Raw genomic sequence first — 23673 nt, 5'->3', positions numbered from 1 at the left:
AATAAAAGCATACTATGAAAACCTGAAGGGGCCCATTTTGGTTACTGCCAAGTGGGAGCATTTAAAAATTCTCATTCACGAGCTCACTTCCCCGTCTTTCAAGTGGTTTAGCTGCAATTCTGTCTTTTGAAACCAATTCATTGTTGCTGCTGTAAAAATTCAGGTCATGTGAGTGATTCCTTTGAAGATTAAGGCAAAACCCCCACTCCAGCCACTGTCAATCCAGTAATCTCCCATAAAAGACTTCTGTTGGTCATTAGAAGGGCTTCGTCTCAGGACACAGATAAATAGCTGGAATTGAAAGATTCATCTTGGGATCATCATTATTTCCAACTCTGTGTGTTGAATGTGTCATAAAATCATTAAAAAAAAAAAAAATCTAAATCCTGGCTACCTCTGTCACCCTCACTACTCCTGTTACAAGACTGTGTTTTAGATGAAAATTTATAAATAATTTCCTAATTCCCTGATGTATTTGGTTGCAAACACCATCTGCTTTGGTGCAGCCCCGTCTCTGAGTTTATCAATATATCAACTGCATCCCCTTGGGATTTTTGTTTTCAAATTATACAATAAATTTGTCACCAGAGTCTGAGGGCAGGAAGTTGTTGTGGGATTCAGTTTCTTTGAGAAATTCTGGATCCAGGGCTGGATTATCTCATCTGTTTGGGGACAAACTCACTGTCCCTTCATCCCAAAGCCAAAGGGAAAGGAAAAGGCAGATCCCTCCATCAGGTTTTTTCAGCCTACTGTGGACCCTGCCACCCTTGTCTCTCCATCCCCAAGTGAGGCACCTTGTCAAGGAGCCTGAAAGTGGCCAAGGTGAGGCTGTGAGCCACCACTTGTTCAGCAAAGACTCACTGAAATGTCTGTCAGTGACATATTTGCCACTGACTTATTAACATCGCTGAATTGTTGCCTATTTCTTTGTGATTTGAGCCAAATTATCTTTCCTCTCCTTGCTTTCCAGTGTTAATCAGCAGAAACAGCTGATTAAAGTTTCAACATATTTATGTCTCGTTGTAGAGTTTTAGAGCTGGCTTGGTAGTGTTTTTTTTCTTTGTTTTAGTTTTTTCCCCTATACCTCATGATTACAAGTTGCTCCAAAAAAAAAAAAAAAAAAAAAATAGAATTTAAATGGGAGCTTTACTTATTCCAAGGCTGGTATTCCCCCCTGGGAGAACGAAACAGTTCCAAGGTCCCTCTGTAACATCCCATCAACTCATCCAGGACACGTGGCACCGATCCTTCTTACCTGGGAAAGCTTGTGCTGGGACAGAGATGATATTCACAAAAACAGTGCCTAAGGTGTGGTTCTGCCATTCCGCAGAGCACTAAGGGGGTGTGCACAGTGTTTAATTTTATCTAACAAAGGCAAATCTCTTCAGGCTTCCCTGCAGGCAGCAGAAAGTGTTGGGTTCCTCTGGAGGGCCTTTTAAAGGAGCTAAATTAAGCTGCTTCTATGACTTCCTTCTTCCCCAGGAGAAGTACAGACAGATTGCTCTTGTTTTAGAGGGATATATTTAATACATGTCTCCTCTGTAACTCCTCTCTGCCTAAATGATTAATTTTGTGAGGCCAATCGTCCTTTAAGAGATGTTGAGCAGTGAAGGGTGTCTGCATTAAGATCCCAAGAAACTTTATACAAAAGAAAATTCTGTTACACTGATTAGGCACTTGGGGGTTTACTTTTTTTCTCTTTTGTCTGTATTCTCTTTTTCTTTTTCTTTTTCTTTGCTTTTTTAAAAAAAATATTTTATTTTGAGTTACTAATGTAAGTGCATAATTACATTAACAGACTTTAATACTGTTTCATTTAAAAATGGCAAAATATGAATGCAACCACTTTCCACAAATTATCTGTAAACCCTCATTTCTTTGTCTACCACAAAAGTGGTGAGATTAACTCATGTTCTTTACTTTGGAACCTTAAAAGAATAACTTGCTTGATTCTTTTGTGGCATGTCTTAATCCAACACCTGATACTATTAATTGAAGAATTTCCATTGGTTTTATTAACAATTAGAGAAATCCCTGGAACCTTGTTCTCCAATTTCTGCCAGAGGCTGAGTTCTCCTGATCGAGTCCATGCACTCTGTGGTGTATTTTGTGCTCAAACCCACCCACTTGATCAAGAAACAGACCAAGGGCAAGTCCTCTTCCACTGTGAGCAGAAATTATTGGCTGCACATCTCCTGGGGGACAAGATTTCCAAGATTTCTGCAGGAACAACAAACCCTATTTTGTGGGTTTTATACCATAGTTATTTTGCTTTCTAAGCACAGTCAAGAGTTAAAGTTAATGTTTGTTTCTGATGGAAGTGGAGACCTGCTAGTTGTGATGGGTAGATGATAATCTTTCTTTTCCGGTCTCATTTTGATTCCTTGTGCTTCCTCCAGGTTTCCCCCAGTGCCAAACATAGCAATATAGGGTGAGATTCTTCTCTCTTATTTGTAGATTCCAGCAATTTATCTCAGTCTGAGCCATTTTACAGACCTCTACTGCAGCTTGGAAATGTGGTCCAGGAGTTTGGCTTGTGGTTTGTTTAATCTGATCAACTCCTGGAGAGTGGGAGAAATTGCACACCATGGATTTGCTGTCTGTGATATTGTCTGAGATTATTTGATCTAGAACAGACACCTGGGCATGGTCAATAACCCACATGGACCCACATGAATCTTATCCCTGAGCTCTAATAAGGAGATAATTTCAGGTGCCATGTCTCTTCTATAATTTAATCCAGTAAATGTATCGGTCTTGAGCCACTTTCTGTTGAATTCCCTGTCACTCATCCCATTGATTTCAGAAAGAAAGGGATGAGAGGCAACCTGCATCCCATCAGGGGACACATGGAGAGCTGTCAGTCATCCTGCCCCTGACTGATGGGTTGGATGTTCATCAAAATGGGTGTTGGTCCAACTTCCCTGCAGAGCTACAGGTCACAAACAAGAGGCTGCTCCTCTCTTTATGCCCATGAGTAAAATGTTGTTGGTGTAAAACATTTTTTTTTTTGTTTGCACCCTGTAATTATCTTCTTTTAATTTGCAGATAGCATTGAAGCCAACATTGAGGCCTCTTCTTCTAATGTAGAATCAGCCAATGAGCAGTTGGCAAAAGCAAGTCGGCACCAAGTAAGTGGGAATAAAAAAATCCTTCAAATGCTTTCAGTGATAGTATTTACACTAAGCAAAACACCTGGCAGCTGTGAACCACTGGGCCCGTGGATTCATGCTACCTGGAAAGATGATAAAGCATATTCTAAGTAGGAACTAAACTTTTATACATACATATATATATACATATATATATATATATATATATATACATATATATGATTAGATTACCATAGCACAGACAATTTGCTTTAGAGTAGTCATTAAGAGATCTGCATATTAAACAGACATTTCCCAGTAGGAAAGTCAACAATTAGCTACTGTTGTTCTTGGAAAGACACCATAAAAAGCACATCATTTAAGTGCATATGTGCTTCTGCTTGTTGTGTTTCTCTATAATCAGGCAGCAGTACTTTAGGAAAACAACTTGAGTTGTCAAACAACATGATGTGGTTGGTGAATAATGGCTGTGGTGGTGGTGTTCAGCACTTTTCAAAGGCAATTTGAAGATTTTTTTGTGAACTGTTCTTTTTTTTCGTCATTGGAAAAAGAATAAAACATAAAAACACACACACATACACACACAAACATTAATCTTTTTGAAAACAGCTTTCCCAGAAAGACCTCTTTGATGGTTATAGTTAGTACTTTCTAGGGATGGGAGGGTGTGGGGGAATGAACAGAGAAAAAAAATGCTATCATTTGCATTGTGACTGGTAGAAGAAAACCTGATAGTTCTTGGCTTTCCTCAAGCATAAATTAGTGAATTTCATGTGTCTGGAGTTTTGACAAAATGCTGCAGAGGCCCCTGAGAGCACATGGTGCCTGTTGGTTGGTCCTTGGACAAGGTGAACTCTGAAGTTTTGGGGCAAACCTCCAGACCAAAGGACTGACAGACTCACAGGCATTTTACTATGATGTAATGGAGTGATGTGATTTTAAAATTATCTATAGCTCATTTTCTGGTGAAGCACATTGTCCCAATTTTTGGGTAATAAGAGTGAATTTTGTAGAACTTTGATATTGCAGAAAATAAGCGCTGTATTCAGCTACATTTTGGTTTTTAATGTATATATATTCAAGATAATGCGTGTCTCCCTGCATGCAATCCTGCATTCACTTTGAAAATAACTTGTTATGTACTACATGAAGTCTAAAATGAAACTGGAATGAATTTAATACTTGACCTGACTGTAGAGCTGATTGCAAAGCTGCAAATGAGTTAATGATGACTTTGGCTAAGAAGGTCAGAGAGGAGTCAGGCAGAAAATGAATGCAGCACAGTCCAAGGGCTCAGCTTTCTTCAGCTACAGGAGCTGCTGAGACAGCCTGCCCAGACAGGAGGCCCTTTTTATCTCAGGTATGTCCATCATGTTAAAGATATAGCCAGTTTTAGTGAGGGACCCCCTGCCAAGGGCATAAATATGAACTGATTGGTGTACACGAGAAAACAGAGTCTCTCTTGTGCTTGAAACAAGCCCGTAATGACAAATATCACTCACAAAACTTCAGCTGCTAAAGGAAATGTGCAATCCAGATCTCCTGTGGGGCACAGGGAACTGTCCTGTGCCCTACTGGATGTGGATCACGAAAAAAACATCTGTAAACCCAGGTTACTCTCTGTCACCATGAACAGAAAATGAGGTGACATTTTTGTCACTTCCACTGCTGGCCTGCTGGCCTGGGGCTGGTCAAGTTGAATGTGATTCTTTATGTGTTGTGTGCCACGATATCTGCTCATCCCAGAGCAAAGGGACACTGTCCCCATGGTGGGACAGGCAGGGCCCTGATCCCACAGGAATTTCGATGCCTCTTGCATACATTTGGATGAAGCAGTGTGAGTACAGATCATCCTGCCGTGTGGTTTCCCTGGTTTTTGATGCTTTGGAAATACCTGGGGTGGCTTTGGGAGAGGATCATCCAGATGGGTGAACTGCTTTTAAGGGACCTGCCAGAGCTTCACATGCTCTGAATTCTGTCTGTGCTCATCTGTGCTGCTCAGGGATCCAAAGCACAAACAGTTTCTTAAATCTTACTGAGCAATTTCCTTCTAAACTGCTAATTCATGAGTATGTTTGCTTGTTACTTATGTTACAGTGTGATTATCCTGTAAATGCAGACTGGCTCACAAAAATTTGTTATTTATTACTGTTCATATGTATATAAATGCGCGTGTGTGTATGCAGTATTTTTGTCATTGTAGTGTTTTTATTAGTCTATCAACAAATGTATATACACAAATTGAGAAATCAGAAATGTCAACAGCGCTGAAACATTCGAGTTTAAGACCTTCTGTAGAACTTGATGGAGGGATTTCTGTCAGGAATAATGATTCAGTGGCAGGTTATTTAGCACAATATTTGTGTGTAATCCGTGTAGTCACTTCAACAATACCACTTAGAGAACCAGTCCCAACCTGCACATTAACATAACAAAGAACCAATAAATAGTTTTTCTTTAGCTGCTACAAAATAAGCCGTGTAGGTTGCCTGAAATGATAGAAATGTTAAAAAAAAAGTAAATATCTTCACAATGAGCTCCTTTGTCTGCATTTTAAATTTGGTAAGGTGTGCTTGTTCCTCTTAAGATGTGGGTGCTAACAGCAGTGTTTTATTACTTTGAGTGAATTTTCATGTGCCCCATCTAAACTCTAAAAGATCAGTGGGAACTGTCAGAGCTTTGGAATATATATATATTCCAAATATATATATATATATATATATAATCCAAATATATATATAAGTTTATTATTTTCTTTAATTTTAAATTATAATTGGAAGATAATTGCTTTTGCTTAAACTTGTTTGTACCACAAGTCACAGTTAAGCTGTGCCAGTGCATTATATGTGGGAACTCACAGGGTCAACATGCAGATGAAAGCAATAAGATTTGAATATTAATAGAAAAAAGGAGGCCTTTTTTTCCCATATGAAAACCCTGTTGGCCACAGAAATGTGACAATCTTACTTTTTTATCCTACTTTCACTAGAAAATCTGGGTTTGAAAAACAACTGAGAGGCGAACAAATCTGGCAGGGAGAAGCCAGTAGAAGTTATCTCCTTCATCGGTCTTGCTTCAGTGCCTTTCTTTACAGTGAGGGTCTCATTTCTCTTGGGCCTCGAGCAGGAATGATGACTCCTGCCATTAATACCAATGGCACAGATTTGCCTCTTGAAATTTCCTTGTCCCTGCCCCCAGGGAAAATGATTCATCCCACCCATCTCAAAACACCAATTTTAACTTGGGTCAAATTGCCTTCTGGAAGAGAGGGGTTTATTGGACCAGATATGAGTGTGTTTGGTGGTGATGTCTGTTTAAGTGTCTGAGCCTCCTTTCCATGATTCATGAGGAGGAATTGCTTTCAGTACATCTTGTCTCATCTCACAGGAGATGTCTGACATAGGTAGGTCTGGTGGCTGCCTCTTAAGTCAAGTTTGTTCTCTCCTTTGTCCATTAAGTTGTGATTATATCAATTACACCACAAATATTTCAATGGAAAATTAATTCCATGCCTGTCACCTGTCTCTTTATTGGGAAAAAGGGAATATCTAGACACCCAACCTGCCCCTGAGGTTAGTTTAGGTGGGCTGGACATCACACTAAAGGAATGGCTGCGTGGACTTTGTTCACTTTGCTCAGAACTTCCTGCAGGTGGATTGAGAGGAAGGAAAAGAAATCAACACAGACTCCATGGGTACACTTTAAACCAGTTGCTTTTTTTTTCTTTTTTTTTTTATGCAAAGCTTGGCCTAAGTGCAGCTCGCCTCACTGACTGAAGGACTCTGTGTGCTGACTGCCGAAGCTAATTTGTTTTGGAAGAGCTGTTTGGATTGCTCTGATTAATGCTGGTTGCTTTCCTTCCCCATATCCTCTGTGGAAGTTGAGCTAATTTGGATTCGCTGGCATCCCAAAGGCAAAGAGCAGTTCAGTGACCCACTTGTGTAGTCTAAGAACAATGAGGGTTTTCCCAGTAAAGGGTTTCCTGGGTCTGGCTTTCACGGGTGCACAGAGGGGTATTTTGAAGGCTGGAGCTCTGAGGAAAAAAAGCCTCATAAATCTGTGATATTTCCAGAGATCTTATTGCCTGGGGAATCACTGATAAGAGACTTCAACTTTTGCTCAAATAACTCACTGGTGTTTTAACAACAAAAGAAAATTTGAGTTTCAAAAATCACCTTCTCAGAGTTTTTGAATTTTTTTGGCCTAGTAGCCTCTCAAAGCACTTGTTATTTATAAATATTGTGACAATGAAGATCATCTGCTGCTCTTCACTATGGATATGCTCTAAGACCCTGTCCTTTGCTGCCATTAAATAATTTTAATGTTAGTTTTATAATTAAGAGCCAACTGGCACCATGACTGCACCCTGACATGTGCAGTCATCCAGCAACTGCAAAGCCACGGGAGCCCAGTGTGGTTGGATTATCTTGATGCAAATTGAAGCCATTTCCCCTTAACCTGTCACTTTTTACCTGAGAGAAGAGACTGACCTCCACCTGGCTGCACCTGACTTGCAGAGAGTTGTAGAGAGCAAGAAGGTTTTCCCTGATCCTCCTTTTCTCCAGGCTGAGCCCCACCCCAGCTCCCTCAGCTGCATAATCTGGATTCCTCACTTCAAGAAAGACATTGAGCATGTTCAGAGAAGGGCAACAGAGCTGGGGAAGGATGTGGATGAGAAATATCTGAAGGAGAATTTCTGCATAGAAGGGGTGTCAAACATTGGAATGGGCTGTCCAGGGAGGGAGTGGAATCACCATCCCTAGAGATATTCAAGAAATGACTGGATATGGCAAGGTGGTGGTCAGCCAAGGGTTGGATTCGATGGGCTTGGAGGTTTTTTCCAACTTAAATAACTCTGTAATTCTGTGATTCTGTGATCTCCTGGGACAAGAAAAGGCTTGGTGCACATACGGCAGATTTGTGACAGAGATGTGACATCACTCTAAGATTCAACATAAACAATCAGCCTCATGTTGCTGTTTGTCCCTGTCTGTCACCACGGTGAGCATGGCTGAGTTTGCATCTCCTCTGGATAATTAGCAGTTGGACGTTTCATTTGGGGGATTACAGAGCTGTTCTTTCTCCTGGCAGTTCCTGCCTGTGCAAGTGGTGGCAGCTGAATTAAAGCTGCAGGAGGAACTCGGGGCTTTGTAAGGACTCCAAGCAAAAGCCATTTTTTCATGGTCAAAAGTCACTGTTTAATTACATGATGGATCCTTAATCCTCTTCTTCAGGAGAAGAAAGAAACATTGCCACCATACGCAGTCTTCATGGTTCTGTACCATGAACTCCAGTTAGGAAAAGAAGTCCTGCACAAATTGCTTGAACCTCTCAAACCAATTTGCAGACCCTCTCCACTTTGTAAGTCCACATCAATGCATTCACACCAGGCTAGTTCAGGAACCTCTGCCTGGGTTTCCCACTCAGACTGAATTTCTTCAACTTCAAAGCAATTTCTCCCCCATAGCACTTGTTTTAATTCCACCCCTTCCCTCTCCCATTAAACCATATTTATTTTTCATTTTTACTGCCAATTGCAACCTCCCAGTCCTCCCCTGCTGGAGCATGGCTGCCAGCACCACTGCTGTCTCAACCATTCCATTCCCTTATCATGATCCCAGTAATCTACTTGCCCAGGTTGCTCAAAACCTCCCACATGGGGACGTTTGCATGTATTTCCTGTCAGATGTGCCCCAACTTGGTCTGCTTTATTACAGAGCCTTGAAGCAACTCCTTGCTGCTGCAGGCTCCTTTGTCTGGGCAGCAAGCAGAGCTGTCTGGGGCAGTGCTTTCAATGATTAAATTGAATCACACGATCATTTAGTTTGGACAAGGCTGCTAGGATTATCCAGTCCAACCATGAACCAGCATTGCCAGGTCCACCACTAAACCATGTCCCCAAATGCCACATCTTGATTTTTTTTTTTTTTTTTAATATGCTTTCAGGGATAGTTGCTCCACCAATTCCTTGGGCAGCCTGTTTCAGTGCTTAATAACCCTTTCAGTGAAGATTTTTTTTTTTTCCTAATACATGATCTAAACCTCCCCTGGCACAGCTTGAGGCCATTTCCCCTTAACCTGTCACTTTTTACCTGGGAGAAAGGACTGACGCTGTCCTGGCTACCTCTTCCTTTCTGTGGAGAGCAAGAAGGTCTCCCCTGAGCCTCCTTTTCTCCAGGATGAGTCCCTCCAGCTCCCTCAGCTGCTTCTCATCAGATTCCTGCTCCAGACCCTTCACCAGCAGCTGGTCGGGATAAAACTTCTGCCTCCTTTTCTCCTTGCTCACTGGCTCCCTATGAACAGCGGGCTAAATTTTCAGATTTTAGAGTGCTTTATTTTGAAGCAACTTCTGTCTCTGCCTGCTTTTTTTAACTGTATTTTAATGCAGCCATTTCCAAAACAGCTGCTTTCTGTGGGAAGTGGTGTTCGAGTCAGCGCCAGTCCGTGTGATAAATGAACTGCGTGAATGCAGCAACTTAACCTCAGCAAGGTCTGAGCCACAGCATTTATTTAAAACTCTCTTTGTTTTCTGTAAATAATGGATCTGTGTAATCAAATATTTATTAAGAAAGGAGTTGTTTAGAGCTTTTGGTTGTCATGCAATTGTGTGTTCCTGGGTGTAAAGGTAAAATCTTTCAGGCTGTTTTTAATCACAGCAGAACATCTCTTCATTTGTACCATCCAAAAGGGAGAGATGCCTGATCCACATAGTAACTTAGCCTTTTCTATTTTTTTTTTCTCCTTTATTATGAAACACCAACTGTGCAATTTTTGGGAGAAAAAGAAAAGAGTAAAAATTAACCACTGTGAACTCATTTTTATTTACGCACTAACCATTCAAGGAGGAAGTGGAAAGGGCATGACTGGAGAAGGAAAAGAATCCAGAGGAGGCCATGAATGTGATTTGAGGGATGGAGCACCTCTGTTGTAAAGAAAGGCAGAGAGAATTGTGATTGTTCAGCATGGAGAAAAAGACCCCAGGTGAATTTATTGTGGTCTTCGAGGTACCTGGAGGGGGATACAACAAATCTGGAGAGGAACTTTTCCAAGGGCAGAGTGATAAGGCAATGGGGAATGGCTTTAAACTGACAGATTGCAGGTTTAGGTTGGGTATTAGGAAGAAATTCTTCCCTGTGTGGGTGGTGAGGCCCAGACACAGATTCTCACAGAAGCTGTGGCTGCCCCATCCCTGGAAGTGTCCAAGGCCACGTTGGATGGGGCTTGGAGCAGCCTGGGATAGTAGAAGGTGTCCCTGCCCATGGAAGAGGGTTGGAACTGGATGATCTTTAAAATTCCTCCTGACCCAAAGCATTCTGTGATTTGCTGTGATATGAAAGACTTGGGAGTGAGTTTAGCAGTGAGCCATTGGTGACCAATCTGTTATCTCTGGTGAGAAGATGAGTATGTAGGATGCTGATTTTACTGATTGTTCACCTTGGTGGAATGCAGCACTGGGGCTGTTCCAAGTCAAGAATATTCTTATTTTAAGAATATCAGTTACACTGATTGTGGTGGCCTGCATTCAGTATTTGAAATGCAAGAATTTTGTATTTGAAAGCTCTGAACAAGTCTGATCTGTGACAAGACAGAGATGGCAGAAGGAAATCACAGACTCTTTTTTGTTTTTCTAATCCATTTGCTTAACAGAATCTCTTTCCAGGGTACAATTTCATTTTGAGGGGTCAGAGATTAAAATGCAATTTTCCCTTGCTAGCAGCAGCATAAACTAGTGAGTTACATTTCTCTTAATGGCCTCATTTAACAGAGGAGTGAATGGAAATCCTTGGTTACTGACTGGAAAACCACACTTACACTCATCTTTGTGCCCAGTGGCAGCACATATAATTCATTGCCCTGCTCAAAGGTCAAAGCTTTGAGAAATTGTATTAAACTTACCTCTTAATGGGCTAGGGATACCATGGAGTTAGGAATATTATCAATGGAGATGCATACCTAACTAACATCCATGGAGATGAGGAACAAAATTTAAATGTTCTTGAGTCCCAGCTGTGTAGCCTGAAGTGTTATTGCACTGGCCTGTGAGCTTGTCACATCTCATCAAGCAGCAAAATGGTCGAGCTTGGTCAGTGTTTGCACTGGAAAACCTCTGCTGAAAATCTGCACATGCAGGCAGCAGTGTTCTCCTGCTCAGTTTTCCTTTCCAGTGCAGGGACACTGTCCAGGCAGTGTCACCACTCCTCACATATTTAATGTGAAGTCACTAAAGTGTCAGTGAGTCAGAGGAGGCCACAAAGATGCTCAAAGGGTTGGAGACCCTCTGCTCTGGAGCCAGGCTGGGACAGCTGGGGGTGTCCAGCCTGGAGAAGAGAAGGCCTTGGGATAGTGGAAAATGTCCCTGCCCATGGGAGGGCGTTTGGAATGAGATGATCTTTGCAGTCCCTCCCAACCCAAACCATTGGGTGACTCTAAAGATGCCACATTGGTTTTCAAAGCCACGATGAAACTAATGGTTGAATTCTACCATAGGGATTTATATTCCAGTTTTTGTGTGTTGATTTTTAACTTGATTTCCCTGATGAGCACCAGTTTAACAGTCCATCTTTCCATAGGGACAGTGTAAGGGACCTGAAGTCAGTACGGTGTCATCTCATTGGACCTGGTACTCAGAATTTAGGCAGCTGGAAGAAAACAGGCTAAGCTTCCTTTCCCATGCCTCTGGAAGATCCTGTTTCTCTTGGCTATTGTACCTCAGTCTGTGATGAACAGTGCCCAGGAGGTGAACATCTTGCTTTCATGCTGATAGACCAGTATCTTCAAAAACCACTTTACTAGACAGCGAGAGTTTGACTTCTTTGCTTAAAAACTAATATTTAGTATCATTTTGTGCTGAGCAGGGAATCCTGCTGCCTTTCTGGCTTCTGCTATGGACAGCTGTTGTTCCTCCTCAAATCATATGTCACCTGTGTCATCTGTGTTTAAATGCTGCAAAGAACCTGGGGCATCTCCAATGGCCAGGAAGTAGCTGAGAAAGTAAATGCTTATTCCCCTGTTGTACTTTAATAACTGTATTGACTGTGGAGGAAAAATTATATGTAAGGAGAAAAAAAAGCTACAGAAAATGAAATTGCTTTTATTTCCATTTTGACAAAGCCTGGAAGCACTTCAATCAAAGGTGGTTTCCATATTCCTGAAAGAAATCAGAGGCCTGGTAGGACACCTTTGTAGCACAGCTCTCAGGTCATGGCCTGGCACTATCAGAAGTGGAGAATGGGAATTGTTATGTTCAACTTGTGCTCAAGAGGAGAAAAGAGGGTCAGTTATAACCTTTCTAAATCTGACTTCAGTAACATGCAAAGCTCTTGGAAACATTTTGAAATGAGGAATGAAAAACCAGGAGTTTCTGTGCGGGATGGGACAATTTGGGATTTCATTTCACTTTGAAAGAGTCATTGCATATCTCTCTTTGTGAGGAGAAAGGATTTCCTTAGACAAAGAGACACTTTACTTCCTGGTCTTCAGAGAAATGTTTTCTACAATTCTATCTCGTGAGGGTTATTCTTGTTTAGAAGTTTCTAAAGGAAGAAAAGCTTGTTCTTGTATGGTCAGCTCTGATGTCTCTTAATTAATAACTCACACCCTGTTATGAGTTCAGGATTGGCAGCTCAAGCCTTTGACAAGATTCAGTTATTCCTATATTCCCTGCTGGGGTATTAAGGGATTAAGGTTTTCTGTGGAATGAATTTAGGAGACTAGGAAACATCTACAGGAACCTGCTCCTCTTCATAAAGCACAACTTCATTTTTTACATTTTGTAAGATGACTCTAGGAAAAACAATTTACAAGGTAGGTCGAAAATTCATTATGATTTTTATGTCACAGTAAGTGCTGCATTTGATTCACTTTTAGTGGGTTTGGGTATATTCTTCATAGATTTTTTTCTTTTTTTGTTTAGTGAGCCACAACGTATCATTCTTTCTTTTTTGCAGACAACAGTGCTGTCCATTTACAAGAAACAATTCTTGCATCAGTTCTTTTTACTGCAGAAGACATTTGTCTTACATAGACCTGAAGCATATAAAAAGTAAAATAAGCTCTATTCGTATTTATCTTTTCTCTTTAGAGTTCGTCCCAGTGGATATTACCCTTTTCCTGAAACATTTTTTTTTTTGGTTAAGAGTTTCAAGAAAAGGGAATAATCTGTAATTTCAGGCTTTCACTGATGTCAAAGGCACATTAATGGAAGGAGAATAGAGCTTTATCCACTATACAGATCACATTTGCTGATTTAATAGGACTGGGGAGAATTCATGAGTGTGCAGGTAAGTTTATTTTTTTCTAAGCAGAGAAATCTTAAATTCCACTCACAGTCTCCAAGCTTTCCTTGACTCTTCCCAGCTGTGCCTTTAAAAGGGTTTATTATTGAATATTGAGTAGTATAAAGGTGCCAATCTTGCTCTAGTTTGAGGGACTGCAATCTTGTTAATACTAGGCCATGCTTCTCTCCATCCAAGCAGGAGTTACATAGATCTGAAACTAGTGAAGAAACAATTAAACCTGATTTTTGGTGACTATCAGCATGGCTTCCTTACATCTCAAGTAGAAGAAAATCTAAGTGCTGCTTCTCTTTGCCACAAGCAATGAGCATGAACATGGAATTCATGACATCAGCTCAGCTGATGAATGAGGTGGGATCCATCTCAACTAACTTTGGGTCTATCCAATTTAGGAATTAATCACTGGCTGTGTTGCCAAGGCACCCTACATCCTCACTAGAGATCTAGGAAGCATTTTAATTCCATATGGCTACTGAAAGATGGGATCAGTGATGCCGTAGGATTCCCCAGACTACGGGGTCTGTTACAGCCTCAAACATCCCTCAGGTCTGTGTGGATGTGCCAGATCCCACAGGGCATCTCATATCCAGATGTTTGTCTTTAGGTGGGAGTGAGCCATACTGAGTTGGAGAGATCCCATTGTAGGGCATTTTATTATGCCTGGATTGAGAACATAAGCTTTGGCTTCCTCAAAAAATAATTCTCTAATTAATTTGACTTTAATGCGGCTTTAATTAATTTAATTCTCGATTAAATTAATTAATCCTAATGTGGCTTTTGTGTGAGTCTTCATCACATTGGAATTGGCCACTTTAATCTTCTGTCTGGTGCTGGGCACTCCCTTTGAGGCACAGGGTATTTACTGAGGGCATGAGAAAGCAGCAGGAGTGATCTGAGAGCTGCCAAGCCAGGCTGCAGAGGAAAGATTACAAAAAGAGTTGCTTAAACTAAAAAAGAAAAGACAGATTTGAAGATAAAGGTCTCTTGGTACATAAAAGTCTGCTGCAAAGAGGAAAAGAATAATCACTGCTTTTTTTGTTTATTACAGTTGGGAGGAACAAGAAGTAATGGGCTTAAACTGCAGCAGGAAAGAATCAGGGTTGATATTAAGAAAAGCTGTTTAATGATAAGGAGATTGAAATACTTTCCGGGGAGATTTTAGAGTCTCTAGCACTGGATATCTGTAACAGTATCTAGTGAAACATATCTCAGGAATGGTGTTTGTATAATTGCTTTTGCTGTTGCCTGTCAGATCACGCTGCAAGGACCAATGTAAACAGGACATGTTCATATTGTATCACACACCATCATTATCTAATCAGAAAATGCTGCAGCTGTGAATCATTCTTTGGTTTTCATTCTCATCCTCTCCTCTCCCCTGCTTTCTCCTCTCCAAAGAAACGTGCTCCTGTTACGAAACTGCTTTAGAGACCAAAATTGCTGATTTAGTTTGGCAAAGGTGATGAGACTCAGCATTTTCTGCCAGCTCTACTTAGAATGGCTGTTGGGGACAAATCATAGAATCATTGAATGGCTTTGGTTGGAAGGGACCTTAAAGATCATCTAGTTCCAAACCCCTGCCATGGGCAGGGACACCTTCCACAATTCCAGGTTGCTCCAAGCCCCATCCAACCTGGCCTTGGACACTCCCAGAGATGAGGAAGGTACAGCTTCTCTGAGCAACTTGTGCCAAAGCCTCACCACCCTCAAAGGGAAGATTTTCTTTCTAACATCTCATCCACATCTACCCTCCTTCAGCCTAAAGCGATTAAATGTATAAATCACTTTATCCCAGTATTTTCTACATGATTTCCAGGTGTCCCAGATGTGCTGTCCAAATTATTTCCACAGAAGTGTAGTCAATAAAATCATGGTGGGTGTCCTCAGCAGTCCTTTGGATGAGGCAGCTGAGTCACAGAGGCATTGATTTGACGTTTGTGGGAGTTGGCATTGTATTCTCCTTTAAGGGTAACAGATAATCACCACATTTCACTTTAACAAGCTGTTGGAATTCTGTGTTCTGGTTGTGTTTGATTAGCATCAGGGCTAGAAATGAGGATTTATAGGAAGAGGGAAAATGAATGTGATGGTAGAATTCAGGAGGGAATGTATCCCTACTGCTGAATTATATAAGGCCAGAGGCTGTTGTGTGAATCCAAGACCTGGTTATGTCCTCATGATTAAATTATGAAATAGAAACACAGAATGGTTTGGGTTGAAAGTGACCTTTAAACGTCACCCAATCCAACCCCCCTGCAATGAGCAGGGACATCTCCCATGCAGAAAGAGGTCAGCATCCAAACACTCCACTGGGAATGGTCTACTGCCGTGTGCTACACAGGACCTGGGTCATTCCTTGGCAGAACAGGGTAAAGGTGCACCCAAAAGAATGCATGGATGATGACGAGCCACCATGTGTGCCTCTGCCTCATTCCTCTTTGAGTTATGAGTACCGAAGCAGCTGCTTTGTGCCAAAGTTTGTGCACAGGTGCTCTGTGCTTAGTTCTCCCTTGCCCCCAGGGTTTTGTATGACCATGATTTAACCAGGTCTGAGACACACCCCTCTGCATCCTTGGATTACAGAGGTGTAAGATTCCTCCATGGGAGCAGCACCTCTGTACCTGGGAGATAAACTGAAATTCAGTCCCTTGCTCTTGGTCCCTGCCTGAGCTGTGCCACTATTCTGCCATTCTTGCCCATGCACTAAGCTGTACCCGACCCAACTCACTCATTTCTCTCTCTGTCATGGTCTTGGATCTCCTTTATTTGCTCTCTGGAGGTGCCTGACTCTTGGGCTGGCCCTGATTTTTGTCACTGGACCTTCTCTGCTCTTGCTTGGGTGCCGTGGGAGTGAGCCTTTGGTGAGGGTGCTGCCCCAGCTCCCCTTCCTGTCACCCCCTTTTCTGGTTTGCCTTCCTTGGAAGAGCAGCTTGGGCTTGCAGCTCCCTGGCAACTCAAAATAAAAATTCTCTCAGGGATGCATAAACTTACTCATCATTTTGAATTATGTTTGAGAAAGCTGAGGCCAGTGTTCACCAGCTCTGGTTGTTGTGTTGTGAGTCACAAGAAACCTAAATTTTATTTCTGATGGTCCAGTCAAAGAGGAACGAGGTGTCCTCCCTGTTTGATTCAGTGCTTTTTTTGGTTTGTATTTTTCTGTTGTTTTGGGGGGGATTTATTTATAAACAGAAGAAACATTTTTTGACCCATAGATTTTGAAATAGCTGTGGTGTGATCAGTGAGGATATTGAATAGCTGTTTTACTACTGATGCTGCGTGATTTTCCACAGCCAAAAGGAATTCTTAATTTGATAAGACAGGGGTTCTTTTGGTGCTAAAAGAGATAATAGAGTCAAAATGAATAGGGGACTGAAGCACTATTTGGGCCCTTGGGCCCTGATAGAGACTAATCACAAATAACACATGGAAACAAATCTTTTCCACCATGATCACAAAGGTGATGGTCATTAATTGTCTGAAATGGCAATTAGAATTCACAACTTTTAGGAACAGATATACTGGAGGACAAAGAAGAGATGACATATTTCTGTATCAACCTGGAAATTCACTGTAGAGAGAAAAAGAATGCTGAATATAGGTACTGCTTGCATAAAGCTGAATTGTGTTGGCAGGGAAGACATTGAATTCTGGGTATTGCATTTAGAGAGGATTTAAACATAGCAGAGGATCAGCAGCAAGCCACAAAGTAAGACCCAAAAGTCCAAGGATTGGGAAATGAGAGCAGCATGCCCAAGACCAGGCAGCAGATTGATCTATGCAGCAGGAAATGAGAGCACAGAGAAATAGAAAGCAGCAGAACAATATGAAATACAAAATTAAGCTTACCTTTTTTGTTTCTTTCTTTAAATTTAAGTTGCTCTCTAAACACTTGGAGTTCTTTCCTGCATGCAGCAAAAGAGCCACCAAGTCATAGCCTGCTTTTGGTATCACTGCCATTAATCTGGAGAACCATCGTGGAATTGGGACAGCAATAATCTGGCAGAAAGAAAGCAGAATACACCCCCCACTCTGACCATGCTGCTTCTGCAGCAGCTAAGGGGTATTGTCTGCTCTCCCCCAGCCCCAGATGTGGTGAAATGCCTGCTGTGCCTTCTGGCTGTGCCTCTCAGCCTGCTGCATCCATGACCATTGCCATAAACACCCAGTGGACACCAGGAACTGGATTACACCCCCAGCATGTATCCCATCCTTTTTGAGCAGCACTGCCCTCAGTGACAGGCAGTGTGAGTGTTGTTCTCTTGTTTTTCTTTGGTCTTCCTTGCATTTTAGCATCCCATGATAATTAGGATTGGGCAACAGAAAGAGATTGTTGAATTGGTGTTCTCAAGCACATAAAAAAATTCTGGTGTATCTGCTTTGTTTGCACAAATGAATAAAATGTTGGCCCCTCTAGCCATCCACAGATAGTTCTTCACAGAGAAACAGGCGTAAACTTGTACAGCTTTGCCTCATGGCTGGGGTTTTTGTGGTCCATCTTCTAAATGCAGTTCCGATCCCTGAGGACCAGGTAAGGAGACAGCAGAATTTCCTCATAATAAAAGCAAAACAAAATCATTTCAGATCTATTGATGGAGAGCAATAAGAAAAGGACTCACCTCCAGAGGGTGGAAGACATTTTTCACAGAATCACAGAATCATTGAGGTTGGAAAAGATCTCCAAGATCACTGAGTCCAACCTTTGACCAACCACAGCCTTGCCCACTAAACCATATCAGAAAGTGACACATCTGCTTATTATTTGAACAATTCCAGGGATGGCAACTCCACCACTTTCCTGGGCATCCTGTTCCAATGTTTAACCACTCTTCCAGTGAAGATATTTTTCTTAATATCCAACATAAACCTCCTCTGCATGACTCGAGGCTGTTTTTCATTGTCCTGCCTCAAACTGCCTGGTAGAAAGGGCTGATCCCAAGTTGAACCTGCCTGGAGCAAGATGAAAGATGGGGAGGGGTATGTCAGGGGTAAAGCAGCATCAGGAAAGGATCTGAGTACCCTGAAAAATCTGTGTAACTTCAACTGTAACAACACACCAGACAACAACTTGTATTACAAGAGCTTCAGCACAAGTCCCCAAAACACCCCAACCTTGGAATCACAAAATTAAATAGGCTGGGAAGGACCTCTGAGATCCTCAAATCCAACTTATCACAAAACACCGCCTTGTCAACCAGACGATGGCACCGAGTGCCACATCCAGTCTTTCCTTAAGGGTGGTGACTCCACCACCTCCCTGGGCAGCCCCTTCCAATATCTGATCACCCTTCCAGTGAATAAATTCTCCTAATGCCCTCCCCTGGTGCAGCTTAAGACCACGTCCCCTTGTCCTATCTCTTCGCTGGGAGAAGAGACCAACCCCCAGCTGGCTACAGCATCACTTCAGGGGGTTGGAGACAGTGGTAAGATCCCCCCTGAGCCTTTTTTCCCCAGGATAAAGCCCTTGTAGCTCCCTGCAGGTTCATTAAGTCTGTCAGCACTGAGTACATTTATGTGCAGTTAAGCTGAACCCTGAGCTGGGTCTGGTTTGACTCCTTGCTAACAGAACGTGCTGCACTTGAAAGCACCATCAGATGTCAACCTGGGAAAAGCTGCAGATCGATTCAGCTCTGCTGTGGCACTGCAATACATTATTTTTTCCTCCTGTGGATGTCCCTGCAGGCAGTGACTGCTGGCAGAACAAAGCCTGCAGCACTAATTGTGTAAATGGATGTCTACACCCCAAAGGTGACAAGTGGAGGCAATTTCCTACTGCTTCTGTGTTGCTGTGAAATGTCCATGCTGGATGTGATTGACAGTCAAGAACACAGGATTTTTAACCAAAATCAATATTTACTTTAATTTCATTTTTCTCAGATTCCTTTCAGTCACCAAAAAAAATTAATTTCAAACTTCCTGGGACTTTCCCTGTGATAATCATAGAATGGTTTAGGTTGGAAGGGACCATAAGGATCACCTAGTCCCAATCCTCCTTCCATCAGCCCAGTCTTAATCACTCATCTTTTGCCTGTATTTGTATCTATGCTCTGTTCTGCAGCTGGCTGGGGAGGATTGAACTGCAAAGCCCATCACCCATCCCACCAACATCTGGGATAGCCCTGTGTCACCTCCAGCTGGGAATGCTTCAGCAGTACTCCAGTATATTAGTTGGTCTCATTCTTCTTTCATTTTTTGTTGATTTCTTTTGTTTCCACATTTCAAAGAAAAAATATGAGCATTCTCTATATTCCTGTGAGAATTGTTCTTCACTCCTGTCAAACTGATCAATTGCTTGAAAGGCTTTTTCAAGAGAGAGAGTTTGGTTTTTTGGGTTTTTTTGGTGAAGCTTTAAGTATCCCCTGACATGATATTAGTCTAACACATTTGGTTTGATTTCACTAATTACTAAAAAAAAAATAATTTTAATGAGGATTTTTTTGCTATTTATTAATTTACCTGTCTCTCTAGGCCATATTTTCTCCCAGTCTTTTCCTAAACATTCCATCTGTAGCTGATCTTTTTTACCAACCTTTCCATAAGTGTGGATGCTCCCCTCCAAACTCATTTGTCTACATGAAAAACAAGTCAATCTGTGACCTGTTGATGCTCAAAATGAAAGCAGAAGGAAGCAGCAGCAGTGAATTATGGTGTCTTTCTTGCATTTAAATTAATTTTGTACATCAAAGCTTAGCCATCTCTACCTTCACTAGGACAAGGGAGGAGAACATGGCTAACTTTGCTATAACTCTTCCTTTATTTGAGGAGAATTTTTCATTGCTCAGCTGTCAACTTTTTTTTGGGTTGCCTAAAAGAAGCAAATACATTCAATTCCTTTATGGAATTCTTGTTTGGGGTTTGTTGCTTGTTTATTTTTCCTGGACTAATGCATGAAAATCCAGAGACATTCAGATGTGCATATCCATCCCTGTGGTGAAGATGTCTTCATGACCTCAGCTGGTGAGCATCTGGTACCCAGAAGCACTGAGTGTGACGTAGCCCTGTAATTCTTGTTCTGCAGATGCTGCTCTTGACAGCAAGCCAATCTTCCATTGAAACTCATTCCTCTTTGTTTGTTTTATATTCCTTTTATTTCTCCTCCATAGCATTCTCCATCAGAGTGCATCAGTGGTTCATTTAAAATTTTTCATTCCCGGGTCTGTGAGGTCTCATGGACTGAACTTGTACATAACTTTATTTCTCACTTTTCTTTCCTTCTTGTGTTTCTTTTTCTTCTTTTTCTTTTTCTTTTTCTTTTTTTTTCTTTTTCTTTTTCTTTTTCTTTTTCTTTTTCTTTTTCTTTTTCTTTTTCTTTTTCTTTTTCTTTTTCTTTTTCTTTTTCTTTTTTTGTTTCTTGTTCCAAGACAAACAGAAAATTGCTTTTTAGGGTGAAAAGCTGCCTTCCTCTCACACTTTTTCTCTTAATCTACCTCGAACTGAGGAATGAACGGGATGAATCAATGGCAAAATAAGTTTTTTTGAAGCACTTGGGAAAAAGGAAGTACTTTGATGTTTCATCACTTAAGCTTTTCTTTTTCTTCCCTCATTCACAATCAACATTTCCTATCTTTTCATTAGTGAACTTTTACAGATATTTAACCCATATTCAGGGAGAGTTTGGGGGTGATAATGTGAAAGCCAATGTTTTGCATGCAAAATCCCATTTTTAATTTTACAGGAAAATGTTTTTCAGGAGATTTCAGTTCTCCCTACATACACCATGAAAATTTAAGGACACCCTTCACCAAATGATGTCCAGAGTACCAAATTTAATTAGGAATTGAAAAGGTGTTTTCTGTGGATGTGGGATGGTTTTGGGATTTTCATGGACTCAGGATGGATCCAGGCTGAATTATTCCCTCTCCCTGCACACTTGCCTTATTTTTCCATAGTCCGTGGATTCCATACTTCCATAGACTTGGCAGTGAGCTTCACAAATAAGTAATCTACATTTCCTCCTGACCTTCCTGAGAGTTTCACTGAGCAAAACAAGCACCTGTCTTCTCTTTTAAGTCATGTGCCCCTTCCTCCTTCCTCCCATAACGTCAAACCTGGCCACAGCCAGAATTCCCTAGAATGAGTTCAGTTTATCAAGGCTGGATTTTCAGCCCTCAGAAATCTTCCTTCCTCCTCCTCAAACAGGAAAACGTCAAAATTATTCCTCTGTTTGCTCCACAGCCTCCTAACAAAAGAACACTGAGAGCGTTTGTTTTGCCACAAATGACGAAATCTGGATTTATGATATATCGTACCTATATCCCTGTTCCACATCTAAATCCTTTAGGCCAAAATTATTAAAACCATGAAAAACAAATTTAATTTCTGCTGTATAAATGGGAGAGGAGGATTGTACTGCCAGTGCCAACCTTGAAGTCATATCTAGTATGCTAAAGGGTGGTACCACAGGGAGAAGTGCTTTGGAGTAAAGCAGCTTGAAACATGGCCTAATTGAAATATGTTTCTTTAATTGCATTAATCAGGCTTTTAATGGGATTAAAGCAATTGCTCCTTTCACTTTTATCCTGTAGCTCCTTTCTTTCTTCACGGAAATTCCATATTTATAGCTGTTTCTGATTCTTTGCATTTAAATTCATATCTTAAAAACAGTCTGTTTCCAGCTGACCTCACCTCCTAACAAAGAATGGTCCAGAAAATCCAACCTGGAATATGTTTCCTTCTCCTTATCTGGAAAGGTATTTACTTTTGTGTGACCAGATCAAACTACAGATGGTTTCAGTAGTTACATTTAGAGCTGAGGAAAGGTAAATTTCAGTCTCAGTTTTCCCAGTTTCACTCTGGGATAAATCCGAGTAATAAGATTATTTTGTTAATTTGTTTTATTTTTGCCCCCCCCCCTTTTTTTTTCTTCTCTTTATAGTGGATTTTTGGAGGTTTGAATTATAGTTTCACTGTAAAATATTTACTCCAACTTACTCAATTTTAAACTGGACTTAGTGCTGAAATCAGAATTTCTCCAAGTGTATCTTCAGGGCAGTGAAAGCAGAACTTCACTCATTGTTACCAGCAACAGCCACCCCCCAGAACTGCTTACATTTCTAATTTTCAGGTGCATCAAACTAAATTATAAGGAAGCGTATTTCACAAAATTCTACAATGGGCTTTAACAAATCAGAACTCCCCTGAAAGCAGCATTTTTGCAAATGTCATTCAAATGATCAGATTTTTATAAATTTGTACTTTTGTGGCTTTATGTAGCATCCCTGCTGTGCTTATGAGAACTGCACATTTAATTAGGGATTTTTTCCCCCTTTAAAAGCAGAGGGCTGGTTTCCTGTCAAGTCTCCTCAAATCTCCTGCCTTTGTCCCCCTGGTTTCAGAAGCAGTGTTTGGATGTTTCTGTTATATGAAAACGTTAATGCAAAATATGAAAATGACCTTGAAAAAATTTAATCAGTGTGTTCTTTCACAATAATTATAAGGATGAGGTAGAAATGAAAAATTTGACCTATTGCAAAATATCTAAAGGTAAAAATAGGTCTTCACAAGTTAAATGTGAATTCATTGTACATAATTTTTCAACCTTTTATCACACCAGCCTGAGAATTGCATATATAGGTATAGATCTATTTACTTAAGCATTCCTAATAACTCCATAAATGTGGAGTAATCTGAAGGAAGACACTGTCACTTGATTTATTTTGTTTTTCACTCATCCTGTACTTGGATACCAATCACATTATCCTAAAGCACACATTTAAAAAATTTAAAAAAACAAAACCAAAAATAAACAAACAAAACAATATCCAAAAAAAAGCATCTATATCCTTTTCCTGGCTCTGAGGAGTGTCAGGAGGGCTGGGCTGCTACAAGGATCTCTCTCTGAACCTGTGCTAAACCAGTTCTCAAGCTCTGCTTCATAACTGCTTGAGAAACATCAGTGCCTTTAGAAGGACTTCCCCTTTTAGAAGATCTAATTCAGGATTCAGTCACTTACCCTGGTTGTTTAACCACCTGGCATTTAGATTTTTAGTGCCAAGTGAGTTGAAAACTTACACACTGAACCTTTTTGGTTTGTAGCCCAAAGTGCTCCCTAACACGAGGCACCTCAACAGACATCCCATACTGTGACCAAACAAATCAGGTTTAATCCTGGAGATATTTGCCCTGAAATAGGACATGGTGAGGAAGGAAGGAATGTTGTGAACATACATCTTCCCTCGTAGCCAAATAGGACTAAGTGCAAAAATTTTGGAAAACTCTCTTTCAGAACAGGGTCATGAGTATGGTCAGGACTGAGAATCACTGAGTTC

The 23673-nt window shown here is 41.0% G+C and overlaps 1 protein-coding gene across 1 annotated transcript in view; it reads left to right on the top strand.

The window, feature by feature from the left end:
* The window catches only part of TSNARE1 (t-SNARE domain containing 1), a 347022-nt gene that overhangs the window by 234530 nt on the left and 88819 nt on the right, over nt 1-23673 (top strand). Inside the window, exon 10 of the mRNA XM_062504268.1 lies at nt 3049-3131. Within this exon, the coding sequence (XP_062360252.1) occupies nt 3049-3131 (83 nt within the window). The remainder of the gene's footprint in view (nt 1-3048; nt 3132-23673) is intronic.

The sequence above is a fragment of the Cinclus cinclus genome, chromosome 1, assembly GCF_963662255.1.
Source record: "Cinclus cinclus chromosome 1, bCinCin1.1, whole genome shotgun sequence".
NCBI classification, from domain to species: domain Eukaryota; kingdom Metazoa; phylum Chordata; class Aves; order Passeriformes; family Cinclidae; genus Cinclus; species Cinclus cinclus.
The sequence above is the reverse complement of the archived record's forward strand: the minus strand, read 5'-3'. Positions and strand labels throughout refer to the sequence as shown.